The 22,485-nt window shown below is 34.9% G+C and overlaps 1 protein-coding gene across 6 annotated transcripts in view; it reads right to left on the reverse strand.

The window, feature by feature from the left end:
- Window positions 1–22,485, reverse strand: part of SBF2 (SET binding factor 2) — a 469,986-nt gene that overhangs the window by 178,675 nt on the left and 268,826 nt on the right. For all 6 annotated transcript variants that reach the window (XM_068556612.1, XM_068556611.1, XM_068556610.1 and 3 more), the window contains 4 exons: window positions 22,182–22,280; window positions 11,805–12,009; window positions 6,043–6,152; window positions 4,463–4,612 (listed from right to left, as the gene is read on the reverse strand). In XM_068556612.1, coding sequence (XP_068412713.1) covers window positions 4,463–4,612; window positions 6,043–6,152; window positions 11,805–12,009; window positions 22,182–22,280 — 564 coding nt within the window. The remainder of the gene's footprint in view (window positions 1–4,462; window positions 4,613–6,042; window positions 6,153–11,804; window positions 12,010–22,181; window positions 22,281–22,485) is intronic.

Genomic DNA, 22,485 nt, shown 5'->3' on the forward strand with positions numbered 1-22,485 from the left:
TTAAGTTTAGAGAAAGCCTTATAACTTAGTTCTTCAGTTAATTACAGCACATAAAGTACAAATGGAAAAAAGCTCCCTTAAAACAGTTTTTGTAGTTTTATCACCAGTTATAGGGAATCAGGAAATTACCTAACTTTATGGCTTCTGGTGACCTTGATCCATTAATCAAATTCCTTTGTTCTATATAATGACAGTACCAAAGTAACTGTAAGAAAGTAACAAAAGTAGTAAAAGACGTGAGTTTTTTTAGGGTAAATTTATTATGTCTTATTCTTCTCATAAAGGTCTGATAATTTCCTTCCTACAAAAATGAGAATCATTTTTTAAGCTATAAAATATGCTTGCTATATGGTTTATATAATTTAATTATGCTTGTGTGTATGTGTGTGTTTCAAGCAGAGAAAAGTTTAAATGGAAGTCAAAACTCTTCTATCTACGCCAGAGATAACCATTATTAAGGATGTAGTATAACTATCCTTCCAGATTTTTACCATGATATACATACATACATACATATATGTAATTTTAGGTCAAAAACAGAATTATATCTACTTTATGTAACTTCCTTTTGCCCACCTGGCAATACATAACAGAAGTTTTTTCATATGGGTACATATTATAGCGCTACATATTATAGCTCTACATATTATAGAGCTACCTCTTTCTATTTAGTAACTGAACAGTATTCCAAAGAAGAGTTCTACCATAATTAGATTAATCAAAATCCAAATGGTAAACATTTAGGATGCTTTCAATTTTTGCTATTATAAACTATTACAGCTAGTCTCTTATGCTTTAAAGTAAGAATGTATTTCCAGTAAAGGTGAATCATCTCCTATCTTGCCAATTTGCTTAAACAAGATTACATTTTTGATGCTAGATTTTAAGTTAGAATTTCTGAAAAAGGTATCACTTGAAATGGGTTTTAAAAGATAAATATGCCCTGCAAAAAAAATGTAACAGTAGTACCCTAAGACATTAATGTGTATAAGTTATAAGATTATAAATAATAACGATACAATTAACACCCATATACATAGTTTGAGAAATAGAGTATTACCATTACCTTTGAAGATCTCTATGTTCATGTCCTTCCCCTCTGTCTCCCAGAGGTAATTTTCTTCAATATTTTGCTTATTATCCCTTGATTTTCTTTTTTCCCAGATTTATTGAGGTGCATTTGACAGATAAAATTATAGTATACAATGTGATGATTTAATATATGTACACATTGCTTTTCTTTTTAGTTTTAACACATATATTCTATCCCTAACTTAAATAACTCTAAATAATATATTACATGCTTTGAATTTTATATGAATGAAAGCATATTGTAATTAAATTGCCTTTTTATTTTTGCACGAAATTATCTTCTTTAAGATTCATCCACATTGTTCCTTATAGCTGCAATTCATTCATTATCTCTGCTAAATAATATTCTAACATAAGAAAATAGCACAATTTATCTATACATTCTACTGCTGGTTGGCATGAGTTGTTCCCAGTTTCCTGCTATTTCAAACAATGTTCCTATGAACATTTTTGTGCGTATCTCTTGGTGTATGTGGGTAAGATCTCCTCTAAGAGTGGAATCACTGGGTCATAGAATATGTTCATATTCAGCTTTACAAGAAAATCTTTGTACCATTTTACACTCTAACAAGCAGAGTTTACATGCTCCATTTGTTCGATAACTTCACCAATACTTAATATTATCCAATTATACAATTATTACAAAACAGTGAATGTAAAATGCTATCTCATTGTGGTTTTAATTTACATTTCTCCAGTTAGTGACATAGATCATCTTTTTAAAAAATGTCATTTTATTTATACACTAATTATCCAAGTGGATTTCCTTTTCTCTGGGATACTTTAAGTCTCTTGCCCATTTAAAATTTGGGTTGTCTTTTTCTTATTGATTTGTAGGAGCTTTTATAATCTGAGTACTAATCAGTTGGTAGTCATATGCTCTGCAAACATCTCTCACTCTGAAGTTTACATTTTCATTCTCTTTATGGTATTTTTGATGAAAAGAAGTTCTAATTTTAATGTAGTCAAATTTACCAATCTTTCTTTCTAACTGAGGTAAAAGTGGTCTATAACAATATTTTCTTTTAAGAGTGGCACTATTTTTACCTTGTTTAACAAATCTTTCCCTCCCCCAAAGTCATAAGGCTATGTCATTTATTCTCTTTGAAAGACTATATAGGTTGGCTTTTCATAATTAAGTATTAATATTTAATCCACATAAAACTGATTTTAGTGTATAGTGTGAGGTATCGGTACATTTTTCCTGTACATGGTTCATTATGTGTACATGGTCACCCAACTGTCCCAGTACTAGTTATTGAATTTTTTACCTCTTTGTCACTAATCTGAAACACCAACTCTGTCATAAATCACATTTCCAAACATGTGTACATCTGTTTATAAACTCTAAATTCTGCTCTACTGGCCAATTTGTTTATGATTGTGCCACACACTGTCTTAATGACTACAATCTTAAACTAATTAAAAAATTTCTTAAGTGTTGTTGAGGTATAACTGACAAGTAAAATGGTAAGATATTTAAAGTGTGCACTGAGGTGATTTGATATATGTATACATCGTGAAAGGATTCCCACAACTCAGTTAAATGACACCTCTCCTTACATATTTATCTGTTTTTTTTTTTTTTTGGTGAAAACATTTAAGTTCAACTCTTTTAGCAATTTCAGTTATATAATAAAGTGTTACCAATTGTAGTCCCCATGTTGTACATCAGATCCTCAGGCCTTATTCACCTTATAGCTAAAAGTTTGTACCACTAATCGACCTCTCCCTATTTCTTCCACCTCTCAGCCCCTGGCAACCATTTTCTACTCGGTTTCTAAGAGTCTGACCTTTTTTTTTTTTTAAGGTTCCACATATAATACCATGCAGTATTTGTCTTTCTCTGTCTGGCTTATTTCACTTGGCAGAATGCCTTCAAGGTTCATCCACGTTATTGCAAGTGGTAGAATTTCCTTCTTTCTCATGGCTGAATAATATTGCACTGTACTGTGTATATATACCACATCTTCTTTATCCATGTATCCACTGATGGACATTTAGGTTATTTCCACATCTTGGCTATTGTGACTAATGCTGCAGTGAACATGGGAGTGCAGATACTTCTTCAATAGCCTGTTTTCATTTCCTTTGGATATACCCAGAGTGGAACTGCTGGATCATATGGTATGGTTCTATTTTTAATTTTTTGAGGAATCTCCGTACTATTTTTTATAGTGGCTACACCAATTTACATTCCTACCGACAGTGCACAAGGGTTCCTTTTTCTCCATATCCTTGCCAATACTTATTATCCCTTGTGTCTTTGATAACAGCCTTTCTAACAGATGTGAGGTGGTAACTTGTGATTTTGATTTGCATTTTCCCGATGATTAGTGACATGGAGCACATTTTCACTTACCTTTTGGCCATTTGTGTGTCTTCTTTTAAACTAATTTTTGATATGTGACAAGGCCAATTCCCAGGCTTTGCCATTTGTTTTAGGAGTATGTTGGTAATTCTCAGACTTTTGCTCTTTCTGTTGGGATTCTGATGGGAATTGCAGTAACTCTATAGATTATTTTTGGGAGAACTGATATCTTTATAATACTGAGTCTTCCAATCCATGAACATGGTATATCTTTCCATTTCTTTAGGCCTTCTTTCATCCACAAATGTTATTATTAATTATACCCTGTAATTCTCACTTTCCAATCTACCAGAATTTAACATGCATTTTACTCAAGTTTCTCTGGAGTCTGACAGATAGTCTTTGAAATCTTAATATTTAATCACATTTTTCTCTTTGTGCAAAAAGTTTAAGAAAGAATTTTTGCATCACCTACAAAGAATACGATGCCAATGTCACAGGGACAGGATAGGGAAATCAGATTGTTTTTTTTCTCCTAAACTGTGTCCTCATTATTGTGTGGGAAATTTATCTCTGTAAGATAATACACGTATGTTGAAGCCACCTGGAAATATTTTTTTTGTGCTTTACCTACACAAAGTACTTAGTAAACACTTAACTGAGTAATTCATTTATCATTTGGATTACCCACCATTCATTGCCCTCTGCTTTAATAGTACAACTGAAAACTGACTGAAAAGGGCTGACATGAATACAGACATTAAGTAATATACAACTGAATGTTTTAAAGATGACTTTTCATTTTCAGAAAGCTTGCTTATAGAACTAGTAAAATAACCTAATATTTTTCAAGACAAAACAAAGACAGAATAAAAAACTCTTAATATTTATGCCAAGTAATACATAAGTGTTTCTGACAGAAATGGTATGGATATTGGCTTTTCATCCTATTAGGTGCAGAAGGCTCAAGAACCTGATATATTGGTAATTACTGAATCGCCTGGAAAAATAAAAAGTATTCTCAAATAAGAAGGATAATCTGAAAGAACTAAAAGTTACCTGTAGAGTACAGTTCATCATCCTTATTATGTAGTCGAACTGTTGATGGTCTAATATTGCCCGGTTTTGCTGAACATGTAAACCCAGCTCATCAGTGAGACACTGTCTTGCTGCCTTTCCTTTAAGGGCTCTCAGTGCAGCAGGAAGAGTCTGAGGACAAGAGAGGAAGACATGAACAAAAGGTATCACTGGAAAAAACGTAACTTTCAATCACGCTGAAAACTCACGTGTATCCTATAAGCCATTTAACAGAGTTATTAGTAGAATTAAACTGCTAGAAAAGAGTTGATGTACTGTTAAGGACAGCTGTAAACAGATGGATTTATAGTGATTTTTTTATTTGTAAGGCAGCATGAAAATAAGTAGGACTAGTTTATGTGATACATTTAAAAACATTAAACTTCATTAAAAAAAAACTCATCAAAATTTGGTGGTCACCAAATTAACTCATCAAAATTTGGTCATCAAATTAACTCATCAAAATTTGGTGGTCACCAAATTAACTGTTGCTTCAGATTATGAGTCAAAACCACAGACACTTAGACACATTCTTTCAATAACTGGTCACATCTCCATGGCAAGAATAGAAGGAAAAATTAAAATGACAAGAATCATCGGTGATTTTATACTTTTAAAGTGATTAGCAACTTAATCACTACTCAGTTTTAATTTATGACTGGAAAATTCTACAATCTCTTCTTATTTCAAAAGCATAATTAAGAAGGAAAAACACTCAGAGCAACAAACAGATATCTCTAGGTGTATGTACTAAAACTCTTTCACTTCATCACCCACAAGAACGCATCTTCCATTTCACCTTTAGGGCTGAATTAATTTACTTTACATAAAGTAATAATTTAACTTTGAAAACCTAAAATGAGAACAAAGGGGTAAATAAGAAGGAAGAGAAGAAGACTGAGAGTAGAGGGACCTAATATTGTTACAACGGGTACAGGAAATAGGCTGTGAAAGCTGAAAGCAAGAGAAGCAAAAGAAAGTCTGTAACACTTCAACCATAAGAAAAAAATGGATACCAAAAACACTGAAAATATAAAGAGGCTTGAGGTCATTTAGTGCAAGGGTAAAAACTTTATTTTACATGTTTTACTAGCCCCTTGTAATAAATGTTCAGAATTATGACGAGTCACTAAGGAAAGCTTACATATGTTTAGTATGTTTTATTAAAGAAGGCAAGAAAATGTGCTTTAACAAGGCACATCTAAATGAATACCACAATTTTTATAATTCATTACTTGTTGTAACTAGATTCTTTGTAATAAATAAAATTATATTTTAAATGTTAAGTTTCTAAGTAATATGCCAAAATAGAATTAATGAACAATGTTTAAAAGTTCCAGGGGGGGGGAAATGACTATCAGTACTTCTCTGGTTGCCATATAATTAGGCTTGGCTAAGATTTTAAATCTTAGACACTGTTCATTTAAAATGATCAAAACAATGAAAGGATACTTTGTAAGGAAAAGGGATTGAATCAGAGGAGCGGTCAGTAGGCAAGCTAAACATAGAAATCTGAAAGGGATGTGATGAATGCTTACTTGGGAAAGATGGCATTTTATTACCTTTTCAGTCTCCAATGTTTTATTTTCAAATATGAATGAGATGCAGTTTCTAACAACTTCCAATCTCTGTGCACTGTTGAAAACTGTTGTCACCTTATCCATTATTGAAACTAGTAAAGGAGTATAAGGAAAACACAAATTAAACTCCTTCAGCAATTACAAAAGGGGAATATTACTGTTTACAGTTTATGACTCTGTTTACATGACCAACACTTAAGCGTTTTTTTTTCCCTTGTTACGTGACACTGAAAGTATTTCATTTCCTCACTTTGATTACATTTTTAGGTTGTGAAGTGGCAGGCTAGTCAATGGGTCATTTAGGATAATTTCACAGGATAGATTCTAACACTGTACTTAACTCTTATGCAAATTAATTCACATTTACATTGCTCAGTAAAATTTTATTAAGCAAAGGTAATAATTTTTCCTTTAATTGTAAACAAACAGATAAAAAAATGTTTTGCGTACAAGATCATGACAAAAATAGCTAACACTCATATGTAAGAGGACTGACTACTAACAGAAAAAGAAGTTGATATTTCTAACATATTACCAAAGAAAAACCACATACCACAAAAAATTAGGTTCTGCAAATCTGAGTACAGGTGACCTGAAGAAGCATTGCACACAAAGAGAAATGATCATGGCCAAAGAATTGCTATACAAATTTGGGAGAGTCACTTCTCAGTTCTGTGAACTTAGTACCTGTCAACTTTACAAGGTTGGATAATTCTAGTGTACTACATAGGCTTAAATTACTTAAAATAAATTTAACTTATTAAAAGAATATTAGAAAGATATAAATTAAAGCAGTATTTGTCAAATAAAAAGTATAATTTCACAAAGAACCACACTATATAATTTGTACAAATGAGGCAGTATCAATAATTCTTAAGCCTTATATTTTATGGCTGCTCTTACCTAACAAGAAAGACCACCGTGTCTTACTCTTAGCATTCCTTTCATTTCATCAATATGAAACTTTATATCCTTCAAATAATTTTTTAAACTTTTAAAAATCTTGAAATAATTATAAGCTTACAAAAAGTTGCAAATTAGTACAGAGAAGATCCATGCACTTATCACCTTCCCCCATGGTGATATCTTACATAACCACAGTGCTTTATCAGAATCAGGAAATCAGTCTTACTTGGTTTTTACTACAGTTTTCTTGAAATCACTTAAAATCATGTAAGATTAACATTAATGACCATGACTGTAAAACAGATTATTTCATATGACTTTTCTGTCTGAAATGTGCATTCTTAATTTTGCACTCTGGTGCTTCCCACATGTGTAGGTCAGTGGCATAGACTGAAATTGAAATTGATCTATATTTAGAGTAGAAAACTTCTTAGTCTCCAAATAAGACCACATGCTTTATTGAGAGAGTAACATCTTTAACCTATGTTTATAAAATTTTAATTCTAAAATCTTTTTAGCAGCATTTTAAACTTTCTTTAGGATGAACCATTAAAAACCCCACATTTTCTTATAATGAATCTGTTTACCATCTGGGAATTATTATTTTCCTTTGGAGACTATGACTTAGTTCATTCCCAGAAGAAAGTTCTTCACTTAGAGTTACTGATGTATCAGGCATTGGCCAAATCCCCAGTTGTGGCATTCTAATACTAGCTTTCTAACATTTGATAACAACTCTGGTTTATGGGTGTTTGACCTCCCAGGGCTTCCTTCCCAAGGCTTTGGCTTTCAAATGTTATTTCTAGCATTTGAAATAGCATTTGAATAGTGTTCATCATCACTCTGGCCCCTCTGAGGAATAGCTGGAAACTAATTAACCTCTCAAAATGTGAATGGCTCTTAAAGTGACAGAGCAATTCTACATTCATATTAAATGGGTATCATGTAAAATGAAACATTCAGACCTTTTAATTTTAATACAAGGGAAATCCTAATTCTGATCAACTCAAATGAACCAGAAAGTTGGACAGAGGTCCCTGTATTCGTCTTTCACTCATTCATTCATCGTTCGTTCGTTCGTTTGTTCATTCATTCATTCATTCTGGTTTTACAGGAAGTGCATGCAGGGACAAATACTGAGTCATGTATACCTCTCTGACTGACTACAATGAGACATTCCATATGCATCTAAAAAAAGAATTTGATGATTGAAAATGAAGAAAGTAAAGAGATTATACAAAAACAATATTGAGACAAGGCTACAATTCAAGCAAATTAAAATTTAAACCAACTTCTAATCTGTTCATGTGGCTATTTAAAGAAATCATTCAACTAGCTCATGGATATTAAAGTTAAATGACCAAACCCTTCAAAAAATAACTACCCTAACATGTCTACTTCTCCTCCATCTCTTCTCTGTGTGAAAGTACAATCAACACTTAAGTAAAAGCAGTTAATACTTAGGGAAATAATAGCAAATTAACATTATTAAGTAAATAATAAATAATAAGTAATATTAACATTACTATATAACATAAATGTTAAGATACATAAATTATTAACATTACAACATAAACAACATAAATAATTAATAAATAATTAAACATAAATAATTAATATATTATTATCCTGGAATTTTAATAATAAAATTACACACTTCCAAGTATGATGGAACAGTTTGTAACAAACCAGAACTCCCACCAGGAACAATTATAAAAGTAAGATAAAATGCAAAAGCCATCTATTTAAATATATCAGAGTGCTACAGAAGCACAAGGATTAGAGGACCTAAAATTCCAGAGAAAGGAAAAGACCAAAGAGGTAAGTTAACAAGCACATCCACTTTTTCCCTAAGAGATTTGCCAATATTGAGTACAGATAGGAAGCTGAGAATCTGGGCTTGATTCCGGCAGATGGCCAGGTTGACCAGCAAAGTTTCTGGTGAGAGCTGAACAGACAAAAGTGAATGTATGCTATAGTCCTGAGGTAAACCTCTAAAAGAACAGTAAAAGTATATAAATAACAAGTTAACAGATATAAATTATGGAATAAAAAATAGTTTATTAATCCAAAAGAATGAAAGAAAGCAGGGGAAAATGTAAAACACGAGGATCAAATAGAAAAAACAACCCAGTAAATTATATTAAAGCCATTACTGTACGAGTAATTATATTTATATAAATGAGCTAAATACAAGTAATATACTACAATAGTCAAACTGGCTAAAAAAAACCCCCACATGCTGCTTACAAGAGGCATACCTTAATTATAAGGACCCAGAGTTTGAAAATAAAAAAATAAAAAAAGATAAACCATACAAACACTAACCAAAGGAAGGCTGGTCTAACTATATAAAACTCAAAGTACACTTTATGCCAAGAAGAGTTACTAGGGACAAAGAAGGACATTCCATAATGATAAAGGGATCAATCACCAGGATGCTATAATATTTGTAAATATATTTGCATACAATAAATCAATTTCAAAATACATAAAGAAAAAATGGACAGAACTAAAATGAGAACTAGGCAATTCTATTACTTATCATGGGAGACTTTAACACATCTCCCGCAGTAGCTGAAGAAAAAGAAGAGATAAAAATCAGTAAAGAAAAAAAAAAAGACAATGCAGAGAATGGGAAAAAATATTTGCAAATTAACATGTTTCATAAGGGACTTGTATACAGAACATACAGAGACTTCTTAAACAAAAAGACAAATAGCTCAATTTAAAAATGGGCAAAGGGGGCTTCCCTGGTGGCGCAGTGGTTGAGAATCTGCCTGCTAATGCAGGGGACACGGGTTCGAGCCCTGGTCTGGGAAGATCCCACATGCCACGGAGCAACTGGGCCCGTGAGCCACAACTACTGAGCCTGCGCGTCTGGAGCCTGTGCCCCGCAACGGGAGGGGCCGCGATAGTGAAAGGCCCGCGCACCGCGATGAAGAGCGGCCCCCGCACCGCGATGAAGAGTGGCCCCCACTTGCCGCAACTAGAGAAAGCCCTCACACGAAAACTAAGAGACCCAACACAGTCATAAATAAATAAATAAATAAAATAAATAAAGTATTAAAAATGGGCAAAGGATCTGAACAGAGGACACATTTTTTTCCAGAGAAGATACAAAAATGGCCAATAAGCTCATGAGAAGATACTCTACATTAGTAGATGTGGAGAAACCAGAATGCCCATACATTGCTGGTAGGAATGTAAAATAGTGTGGTTGTTTTGGAAAATAGCCTGGCAGTTCCTCAAAACATTAAACACAGGCTTATCATATAACCCGACAGTTCCACTCCTAGGTATATACCTGAGAGAACTGAAAACATATGTCCACACAAAAACTTACACATGAATGCTCGCAGCAGCACTATTATTAGTAGCCAAAAAGTAGAAACAACCAAAATGTCCATCAACTGATATATGGATAACAAGATGTGATACATACCCATACAATGGAATATTATTCAGCCACAAAAAGCAATGAAGTACTACATATGCTACATGGATGAACCTTGAAAATATTATGCTCCATGAAAGAAGCCAATCACAAAAGATCACACATTGTACAATTCCATTTATATAAAATATCCAGAATAGGCAAATCTATAAAGACAGGAAGTAGATTACCGCCTAAAGCTGGGGAAGGAGTGGTTTTGGGGGTGGGGGTGGGGAGTAATTGCTAATGGCTATCGGTGTTTCTATTTGGAGGAATGAAAATGTTTGAAATTAGACAGTGAAAACGCACTCTGTGAAGATACTAAAAACCACTGAATTGCACACTTTTTTTTTTTTTCCTTGGCTGGGTTGGGTCTTCACTGCTGCACGCGGGCTTTCTCTAGTTGCGGTGAGCAGGGGCTACTCCTCGTTGCGGTGCGCGGGCTTCTCATTGCGGAGGCTTCTCTTGTTGCAGAGCATGGGCTCTAGGCGCGCGGGCTTCATTAGGTGTGGCACATGGGCTCAGCAGTTGTGGCTTTCAGGCTCTAGAGCGCAGGCTCAGTAGTTGTGGCTCACGGGCTTAGTTGCTCCGTGGCATGTGGGATCTTCCCGGACCAGGGCTCGAACCCGTGTCCCCTGCATTGGCAGGCGGATTCTTAAACACTGTGCCACCAGGGAAATCCTGAATTCCACACTTTAAATGGGTGAATTTTATGGTATGTGAATTACATCTCAATATAGCTGTTTTTAAAAAAGAGAAGATTCCACAGTAGGAGCAGTTCGGCTAATGGTTACCCTGTGAGGGGTATTGAATGGAAAAGTGTTTCTAGGTATTGATAGTGCTGATTCTGGTTACATGAATTTGTTCACTTTGTGAAAACTCATCAAGCCGTGCACTTCTGTTTTTGTGTCTTATATCCTGATAAAAGGTTTACTTTTTTCCTTTTAAGATTTATTTATTATTTATTTTTATTTATTTTTGGTTGCGTCGGGTCTTAGTGGCAGCACATGGGATCTTTGTTGCGGCATGCCGGATCTTTCAATGCGGCGTGCAGGCTCTTCGTTGCAGTGCACGGGCTTCTCTCTACTTGTGGCATTCAGGTTTTCTCTCTCTAGTTGTGGCACACAGGCTCCAGGGTGCGTGGGCTCTGTAGTTGTGGCGCAGGGGTTCCAGAGCACATGGGCTCTGTAGTTTGCGGCACCTGGGCTCTCTCATCGAGGCACGCGAGCTCAGTAGTTGTGGCGCACGGGCTTAGCTGCCCTGTGACATGTGGGATCCCAGTTCTGCGACCAGGGATCGAACCCACGTCCTCTGCATTGGAAGGTGGATTCTTTACCACTGGACCACCAGGGAAGTCCTCAAAAGGTTTAGTTTTAAAACAAACAAATGGACAAATACATACCAACAGGCGGACCTGCGGGCACAACACATTTCTTTTCCACTCTTGAAGCAGGAGGTGCATTCTGGTTCTTGGCAAGATTTTCCTGTATTAATTCCTGTACCCGAGTTTCATTAATCTTTGGGAAAGGAAGAATATGAACTCGCAAGTGGGATCCTTCTGTTGGACGTGGAACTTTCTGAAACGCCATATGAGGGTTTGGATTTTCCTGCGATATCAAACATACGTAAAATGATTCCAAAGTTAAAAGAACAATGGCAGATTGTCAGCCAGAAAGACAGAAACTGAAATCAGAGAGATGAGACATTGTACATACATTCAAATATATGTCATAAAATATATAGAGTATTGGAATCTTACTTCTTACATGATTTACCAGCAGCATCTGATACAGCTGATCACTGTTTTTCCTCTTCAAGGAACACTTTCTTCACTTGGTTTCTAGGTCTTCTTGTTACATCTTTGTTTATTTTTCATCTCCCTAATCTCTTAACTATGTGAATACCCCAGGGCTCAGACCATGGGCCACTTTTCTATTTACACTTACTTTCTTGGTGATAACTTCCAGTCTCTTATTTTTAAACCATAAAACACCAATGATTCACAAATTTTTATCTCCAAATGAGCTTCCTCCTGAACTCCATACCTGTATATTCAACCACCTGCACATAGTGTTTCCATTTGGATTTAAAATAACATTGTAAATATATGTCCAAAATGGAGCACTTAATATTCACCTCCTCCAAATCTGCTTTCTACAGTCTTCCCCACTTCAGTAAATGGCATATTTATTTTTTCCAGTCACTCCGGTGAGCAGCTTAATCATTAATGCCTTTCTCTAATACCAAATTATCCATTCCTCTGCAAACCTTTTACACTTTGCCTTTAAAATATGTTTATAACCTGACCACTTTTCAATACATCTTGGTTCAAGCCAATATCTCTCATGTTGCTACAGAACAGTCTCTTAACCAGTCTCCCTGCTCCACCCTTTGCTCCTACCCTCACTCTATTTTTAACACTGCAGACAGAGTGATCTAGTTAAAGTATGTCAAATCATCACCTAACTACTCTGCTCATTCAAATAGCTCTTCATCTCATTCAGAGTAAAACCAAAAGTCCTTACAATAATTTACAAGATCTGGCTTCTCTATATGACTGTGCCCTACTACTGTTTCCTTCATTCATTCTGCTCCTGCTACACAGGGCTTCTAATTCCTGCCTCAAAGTCTTTACACTTAACTGTTCCCTCTGCCTGGAATGCCTGTCTCCCACCAATTTGTACAGCACCCTCTCTCTTTTCCTGCATGTCTTTGCTCAAATGCCACCTTTCGTGGCCACCCTATCTAAAATGATACCCCCCAACACAGTCCCTATCCCCCTTACTATATTTTCCTTGTCACCTTCTCACATACTATAAATTCTATTTAACTTGTTTATTGTCTATCCTTTTCTCATTAAAATGAAACTCAAGAGGACAGACATTTTGATCAATTAAAAACTATTTTTTAATCCTCTGCTGTATACATATTGCATCTAGAAACTGCCTGGCACGTAGCAGGCACCCTAAACTACTTCCTACTGTATCCTAATGAGTGGGACACAATGTTGAACACATATTAGCATTGCAGTAATTAAATTAATTGTGTCAGCTAATATTTTCATAGACCCTTAGGGCTGGCATGGACTTTTATCCAGCTACGACTTAAGTAGAATTATATTTCAAATACTACGGGCAGAGTGGAATCCATCCTTTTTACAAAGTTCTCTAAAGAAGGCTGCTATACAATCATTCTTAGACCAATTCTTGCATTTATTCTTCTTTGCAACCAGAAAATTTCTTTTTCCTCCTGAACCTGTGTTATTCACGTTGTACATTAGGCTCAATACTGCCCTATACATTCTCTGGACAGTTAAAATGGCCAACTCTTATCATCTGCCAGAGCTGCTCCCCACAATTCTTTTTGGTTATTTGACCCAGACCCAGAAAAGGAAAGGTTGGACCACAGCAGATGATATAGGGAGCATATCTCAGCAATACAATGGAAATAATACTCCTTTAAGTATCAAAAGCCTGGGTTCTAGTTTTTGCTCTGATCATTATATGATGCTGGATAAATAACTTTGCCTAAGTATATACAGGCATACCTTGTTTTATTGCACTTCACTTTATTGTGCTTCGTAGATACTAGGTTTTTTACAAATTGAAGGTCTGTGGCAACCCTGTGTCGAACAAGTCTACTGGCACCATTTTTTCCAACAGTATTTGCTCACTTTGTGTCTCTATGTCATGTTTTGGTAATTCTCACAATATTTCAAACTTTTCATCATTATTATATTTGTTATGGTGATCTGTGGTCAGGAATCTTTGATGTTATTATTACAAAAAGATTATGACTTGCTGAAGGCTCAGATGATGGTTAGCATTTTTTAGCAAAAAAGTATTTTTAAATTAAGGCATGTACATTGTTTTTTTAGACACAAATACTATTGCACACTTAAAAGACTACAGCACAGTGTAAACACAACTTTTATATGCACTGGGAAACCAAAAAATTTGTGTGACTCACTTTATTGTGATATTCGCTTTATTGCAGTGGTCTGGAACTGAACCCACAATATCTCTGAGGTATGACTATACTTATGCTTTTCTTAAAAGGTTCCTGAGAAGGTGAAACCAGATTGAAAACTTGTTCTTGCCAAAGTGGCCCTCATACACACTTTGTATTTTCCCCTTATATCGTTAGCAAACACAGGAAAAAATAAGTAAATTCCTATGCCAAGTCTTCACAATCACCACTTTCTAAACTATATGTTGAAAAAACTGTTCTAAAATTACACCTGGATTAACACCAATATCACTGGTCCAGAGTTTCTGAAACTGCCCTTTTCCAAAAGCAGTATGTTTTTTCTCTGTTCTTTAGGCACAATATCTAAGATACCTCGTCTTCTCAAAAGTTATAAATATCAACTTTCTAAAACCCATTGGGCAGATATTTCTTTCAGGAGGGGGAGGTAATTCATGTGGATTTTGAGTTCTGAATTATTTAAAGTACATTCTTCACTACTTCCATTTCTATCTATACTTATTTTCTTTATAATAAAATAAAAACTTTAAATATACTTCCTATTATGTAAATAATATTCATTAAAACAAATTTTAAAAAGTGGAAAAATAAAAGTAGAAATCTTCTTAGTGATGCCAGTATCTTTTCTAGTATATTTTCTCTCCCTCTCTCTTACTATATATTCTTCTCTCTTGCTCCAAAAATGACTTAAGGTGGTTTAGAAAAATAAAGATACACATATTGATTGCTTCTAATCAAAATTCTGTAATGTTACGGGTTCATCCTAAACTTTATAAGGAAGATGAAAGATCCAAAAATAGTCAAGGCAATTCTGAAGAAGAGTAAATAGAGAAGTCAGACTTTCCAGATATCAAAATTTATGCAAACCTTTAACAATTAATACAGTATGGTAATTGGTGTCACTGAAGGGTTAAAGGACTAATGGAATAGAGAAGCCCAGAAGCAGGACTATATGTGAAAATGTGACAGAGACAGGAAGCACTATAATTCAGAAGGAAAAGTTAGACAATTCAATGAGAGAAGGTAATACAACAAAGTATTTTTAGCTCATGGTCTCTGATATCAGACTGCCTGGGTCAAATCCTAGCTTAGCCACTCACTAGTAGCGTGACCCGGTACAGTATCAATTCTCTTACCACTTGGGTTTTAGTTTCCTCATCTGTAAGGAAGATAATAATATAGTATCTACTTCACAAGGTTCTTGTGACGGTGGAACAAGTTGTTATAGGAAAGCTTTACAACACACACACACACACACGCGCGTGCACACACACACACACACACACACACACTTCCCCAGAATAAATCTGAAAGCTCTTTTCCAAAAGTCTATATTCATTTGAAAAATGTTTAGTCACTGCATATTCTATGGCATGACACCATGCCTCTGAAACTAAAACCACCTCTTTCTCCCAGGGTTCCCATCATATCACCAGCTACTTATATTTTAACAACAATGACAACAATAATAGTACTCAATGAGGGTTTAAATAAAAATCACTTATTAAAGAAAAGATATAGCTATCTGTCACTAATAGTATTTTTTTTCTCATAAGCAATTTGAAATATTGTAAACCAAATCCATACACAATTCAGAATAATAAGCATTCTAAAAAATGATTTTAAAACAGTTCAAAGCTGAGGCTATCCTTTAGCTGTACAGATAGTCTTCATAAAAATTCAGATTATGGGCTATAGTTACTAAATGATAATATATTCAACTGTGTTTAGAAAATTCAAAAAAGGCTCATGGTCCAGGATCTCCGTACTATTTGGTTTCTGGTGGCCGTATCTGTACGCTGCTGCCCTCTAGCGGGCAGTATGGTAAATATAAAGGACCACATTCACCACCTCACACCCACCTTAGTCACATAATGACTTTTGAGAAGATAGCAGAAATGAGAGACATTTTAAGGCTCGTTGAACTCTGCATGTTCTTGGAAACATGCTATTATTTGTAACTCCAAATGCGTTTAGATCAGTCCCTTTAAGATTACTGAGCTCATTAAAAACCGCAGCCCAATTTCATTGTTGAATCTCCGTGTTGAAATAAGGAAATGCATTATTTTCCAACAGAACAAAAAAGCAGCCAAATATTCATCTTTGATTTTAGAGAAGTGCAAATATAAAGTAATGACCAAGGATTTAGACAACTACATACTTATGGTGAACATAATTCTGTCCAAAGCAACAAGAAAGCTGGCAAAATGTACTATCATTTAGAGGGAATTTTAAAGTTGGATAATGATTTTCAAGAAGTGGGCTCTGTAATCCTGCTTTTAGAGTATACTATAGCAATGGGAGGTATAATGATTTTCTCAGACTTGAAAAAATGACACACACAGCATCTGGTCTGGAAACATGGATTTTTCTTTTCTCTTTCTCTCTCTCTCTCTTTTTTTTGGCAAGCTAAATGAGAATATGCCTAGGGCTTACAAAAAACAAGGCTGAGAAAGCACTTCAAATAAAAGCAAAGCAAAGCAAGACAAAACAAAACAAAAAGCCCCAAACCCTACTGGAAATTTAAAGTAGGCACACTGGGAAAAAAAATTTCTTCCAACACATTGGTCTCAGCGATGAATGACAAAATCAATGTGACCTTGTCAAGGGTTTACCAAGTTTCCCATATTAATTTAGGTATTTAATAATTATTTAATGTGCACCAATCATACCTAGACCTGTGTTACACAAATTCTTAAAAATCCTTTTAAATACAGCCAAAACCAATACTATCAATTGGACTAAATAGTTAAACACTGAAAAAAATGTAACTGGACTTTTTAGAGTTGCCTGGCTGTGAACACAACATTTGATGGAATGAAACACTCTCAATTTTCCATCCTCACAGGCCTTTCAATGATCACCTAATAGAATTAATGTCTCATCCTTAATACAAAGAAATTTGGTGTATGACTTCAATATGTAACGTGCTGGTTGCCCTAATTCAGGGTTTCTTAACCTTGACACTATTGACATTTTGGGCTAGATAATTCTTTGTTTGGTGGTGGGGGGCAGGGAAAAGTGGGTGTCTTGTATACTGTAAGATGTTTAGAAGCATCCCTGGCCTCTACTTACTAGATGCTACTAGTATACCCTTTCTAGTTGAGACAGCCAAAAAATGTCTCCAGATGCTGACAAATTTCTGGGGGGACAGAGTTTGCCCCTGTTAGAACAACTGCTCTAATTCATGACTCCAGATGGAGGCTTCATGGTCTAAGACAAGTCTTCTTTTTACAAGTACCAAGAAAGCACAAAGTGACTAGCTAGGAGAACTAATACTCTCACTCACCCGCTGGCATGCAAATTAAAGCCGTAAAAGGATAAAACCACACACCTATTAAAATGGCTAAAAACAAAGCAAAACAAAAAAACAACTGAGGATACCAAGTGTTGGTGAAGACACAAAGCAAACAGAACACTCATATATTGCTGGCGGGAAAGTAAAAATGGTATAGACTTAAGACAACAGTCTGGCAGTTTCTTACAGAGTTAACATTTTGTTACCATTTTTCCAGTATCCTACTCCTAAATATTAACTCAGGAGAAATAAATATACATGTTCACACAAAAACCTGTGCAAATGTTTAGTGTGGTTTTACTCATAATTGCCAATACTGTCCTTCATTTGCTCAACAGATAAATAAAACTCTGATATAACCATACAATGGAGTACTGCTCAACAATAAACAGGAATGACATACATGCAGTGGCATGGGTGAGTCTGAAATGCATTATGCTAAGAGAAAGAAACCAGACTCGAAAAACTATTTCATGACATTATGGAAAAAGCAAAAACTACAGAGACAGAAAACAGATCAGTTGCCAAGAGTCTGAAGTGGCAGTGCGATGTGACTCTAAGGGAGCATTAAGAAGAAACTTGGGGCGACAGAAATGCTCTACGCCCTTAGTGTGGTGGCGGTGGCTGCAAAACTCATTCATTTGCCAAAACCCATCAAACCGCATGTTAAGAAGGGTAAATCTTACTACCTGTAGATTACACCACAGTAAACCCGACTGAAAATGGACAAGCAAACCAGACAGGGTGGAGGAAGGAATCTGATTTTTACGCTTTGGGGTGGGAGCCTCATTTCATCCTAACAATCTAAGTAAGTTGTTTATGTTTTGACTTTTTAAGATGAAAGATGACTGCAATATTTTACTTCCTTCCTATAACAACAGCAACAAACCCCTTTATTCACAGTTGGCAAAGAGTACAAATATCATCAGTGTAGACTGAATGTGCCTGGGAGTGAAATTAACTTTCTGCAGAAATGTAAAGGGAACAGATCTTATGTGATTTAGAATGGCTACTCCTGCATTTGGGCTTTGTTCTCTCATTAGTTTTCAGACTTATTTGTTTCAACACTGGGCAATGAAATACTTATTAGGCACAAATAGAAATCTCATATTATTTTATAAGAAAGTCCAAGTCCTCTCATTTTTCCTTTAATTTTTAAGAAAACAAATTACACAGTCTAGCAAATGTTTATGTACTACCGCAGATGAAAAATAAATTAGAAAAAATGCACTATGTAAAACAGTAAAACACATGTCCAATTGATTTCTTGCTGCCTTGGAACAGATGTTTATAAAGCTCTTGATCTGACCTATCTTAATATTTTCATTTTGCATTCAGATAGTTGTCTTTTATAAGTGTATACCAAGAATCGTAGAGAAAGAGCAGGTGAGTAGCTAAATGTGCTGTCATGCAGACATCAAGAATTCTGATAGCCAAAGTAGGCAGACACAGTATTATCAACCCGGCATGGAAAGAAAAGCTGTACCAATGTATGGCCAATAAAAATCTTCATGGTATAACTTTGCCAACACTTACACATTTGTCTCTAATGGATTTATTCCTTTCCTTCGTCTTCATTCCACCTTCCCTTTCCCTTCTCCACCAAACTCACCAAACACTTTTCTTAATTATTTAGGAAGCTTTAGAAAGTTAAAAAAGCAGCTAAGCCCAGTTGCAATTCATCCTACTCACATCTACTCACATTCCTACAATTCATCCCTACTCACTGAAAAGCACTATAAGGGAATGATGATAAGAAACTGGACAGTTAACGTTTGTTTTTGAGGTACTTCAAAGGGAAGTGAAAGAGAGAGGCTAGATACACATACCAGACTTCAGTGCAATAAAGTATTTACAAACATCTGAATGGAATCACCAGGTTTCAATTCTAACCCAATAATAAGGAAACAGTCAAATTATACGGTTGGTTTTTGCTTACCAAAAGGGAATTTTAGAAATGTGATAAAAAAAAAAACACCAAAAAAAAAAAAAACGACTAGTTAAAAATAGAACCATCTGGATTATTTTCCTTGCATTGAGACCATCCTTCCTCCCTCTGCTCAACTTCCTGCACAACCCAAGAAAGTAACTTTACCATCATGTCTGTTTTTAACTTTGTATTTACTTCAGAAAAAACTTTGTATTTACTTTAGGACCATCACGGATTTAGAATCACAGAACTGGAAGGAATCTCATAAAGTCTGATGATAATCCATTGGAATATTCCCAAATACTCATTCATCATGTATGTGTATCCCCTTCTCAAGGATATTAGTGGAATCATGTACCTAGAAAATGCCTGGAACTAGTAGGTACCTAATATACATACTGAATGAACAGATTTGATTAAATTAAATGGAACAGAATTAGACTGTGGAGGGGAAAAAGCCCAGCAAGGGCTCAAGAAATGCAGAGTACATTTGAAGGGCGATTTCCATCTTACCTAGTAATACATCCCTCACGATGATCACTTTAAAAGTGCTATTCTATAGGATGGGGGCTGTTAGTGTTTTACAATCACCCTTAAGAATGTATAATTACTAGATATTTATTTTATTGCAGTTTTCAGTTTTGTTTTGGCTTAGTGTAAGCTATGTATCGTTAAATTTAAGTTACAGATTAAATTTAAGCTATCATTATATTTCAGTTACTTTGTTTTTGCATCAAAATGGCTTGGCACACTCCCTTACATACACTGCATATTCTGTCCTGTGATAGAAACAAACCTGGGTCACAACCCCAGCTCTGGTCGCTTACTGGCTATAAAATTTTGCAGTTCTGGAATAGTCTTGTAAAAACGCAAGAAGTAGATATTCAGTTCTTAAAGGGATCAGTCCCAGAGTCTCAAACACTGATTCCCATTTGATGTTTTGCTATTCTTTGAAATCCATAAATAAATCACTCCTAGTAGGCAAGGAAAAAACCTTTCTAATCTTCAATTTCCTCACATATCAACACCTGCCCTATCTACCTCACAGGGCCATTTTCAAGTCAAATGAGAAAATACATTAAAGAGCTTTATAAAGAAAAAAGTATAAAGTCAGCCTTTGGAAGTACCACTATTTTTCCAGTTGGAGATGAGCCAGCCTAATGGAGTGAAAGAAGATAGTCTTAGGAACTGGATAGAGGAAAATTCCTGAATTTAAAATCTGGATTCAATCACTTAATAACCATATGATCCTGAGCCAATTATTCCCAGTAAAATGGGGATAATGACACCTATTTTACATTGTTATAAGGATTAGAGATGATGTATGTAAAGTGCTTAATTCCATGCCTGGCACGTTGTGCTAAACACTCAATATTTATTATCATTACAATACGTCAACAGAATTTTCTCATGTGATCACGCTACACATTAGTTCTATACAGCCATCATATTGACAATAAATGGCAAAGACCAGCACAGAACACAAGTTTTCCTTCTGACAGAATTCTTTTTAAGTTTCAGCATACTAATCAAGAAACAGATTTATTATATTGGACACAGTTATAAATGTGGAATTTAGGATATCAGTCCAAGGGATATATTTTAAAATAACTTCAGGAATAAAATTCATAAATAACTGAATAATATGAAACAAAGAAACACAGTTTAGCATTCATGTTTTTATCCAATTGGTTCTCAGATTTCGAATGGATGTGACAAAGCACTGACTAATGATCCAACATCCAAAAAGGTCCACCTATTCAAATAATGAAGTTATACAATACCAGGATACTGACCCCAAATCTTTCTTAACTGTATTTCCTTTAAAATGCATCTTCCCTCAACTTTCCCCTGGAAAACCATACTTCCCACTTACTTCCCTTTACTTAGTAAAAAGATTCAACTCTGAAAAGCTTCACACGCAGGAGAAATCATTAGCCACAATCCACTTTTCTGCATGCATCTTAGGTTTTCTTCTTTCCTGGTATCCAAATGCACACTTTACCACATTCCAGTCTTTTTAACTTATTATATTTCTTCTCTCAGGGCATATTTTCACCCTTGAGTTTCTGTAGTCACCTGACAGTTTTCCTTCTTTCTTTCAGCTTTTCACTCCCTATATGTTCAAAACAATACAACTCAAAGTTTTTCCTGATACAGTGGATAATCACTGTACCAAGCTAAAGCAGAGTAAATTGGTCAATTCTGTCTGACGCAGTTCTGGTTTCCAATGAGTCTAATCTTTACATCTCAAAAATGTTCAATATGCTCTTAAGAAGACAGAGACCTAAATGAAAATCACAATGAAGGCAAATGACAAACTGGAAAATTGTGACTAATATATTTTCGTAATACAGCAATTGACAGGAAAATCACTTTGAAAAGTAAGGTCTATTTTGATGCACAGTACCAACTGTAATGTCTTGTAACTCACAGTCCCAAAGGTTTTAAATCAGAACAAAAGAGATAATCACTAGGAATACAAAGCTTTTTAATTTTTCAAACAAAATACTTTATTAATACTTTTAAAATTAGTGACTGTCTAAATAAATATACTTACTTACATTTTTGAATAGTTGCTCAGCAAGTTCTCTGACATGCTTTATCATCTTCAGTGGGTTATTTTCTTCAACTTTAATTCGCTCTACTTCAAAAGCTACCAACTTGGAAAAAGAATCAAATGGTAAAACATCAACTCCCAAATATGCTGAATATAGAAAACCGTGTGAAAATTTCACACAATTTGCAAACCAAAAAGCATCCAAAATGTATGCTATTATTAAAACAAAGTATTTTAGATTTTTACTGGGTTTTGCCTCTATTCTACAGTTACAGAGTCAATCAAGCCCTTGCATGTTCTGGTGGTCT

The sequence above is a fragment of the Eschrichtius robustus genome, chromosome 11 (genome assembly GCF_028021215.1).
Source record: "Eschrichtius robustus isolate mEscRob2 chromosome 11, mEscRob2.pri, whole genome shotgun sequence".
In the NCBI taxonomy this organism is placed as follows: Eukaryota; Metazoa; Chordata; class Mammalia; order Artiodactyla; family Eschrichtiidae; genus Eschrichtius; species Eschrichtius robustus.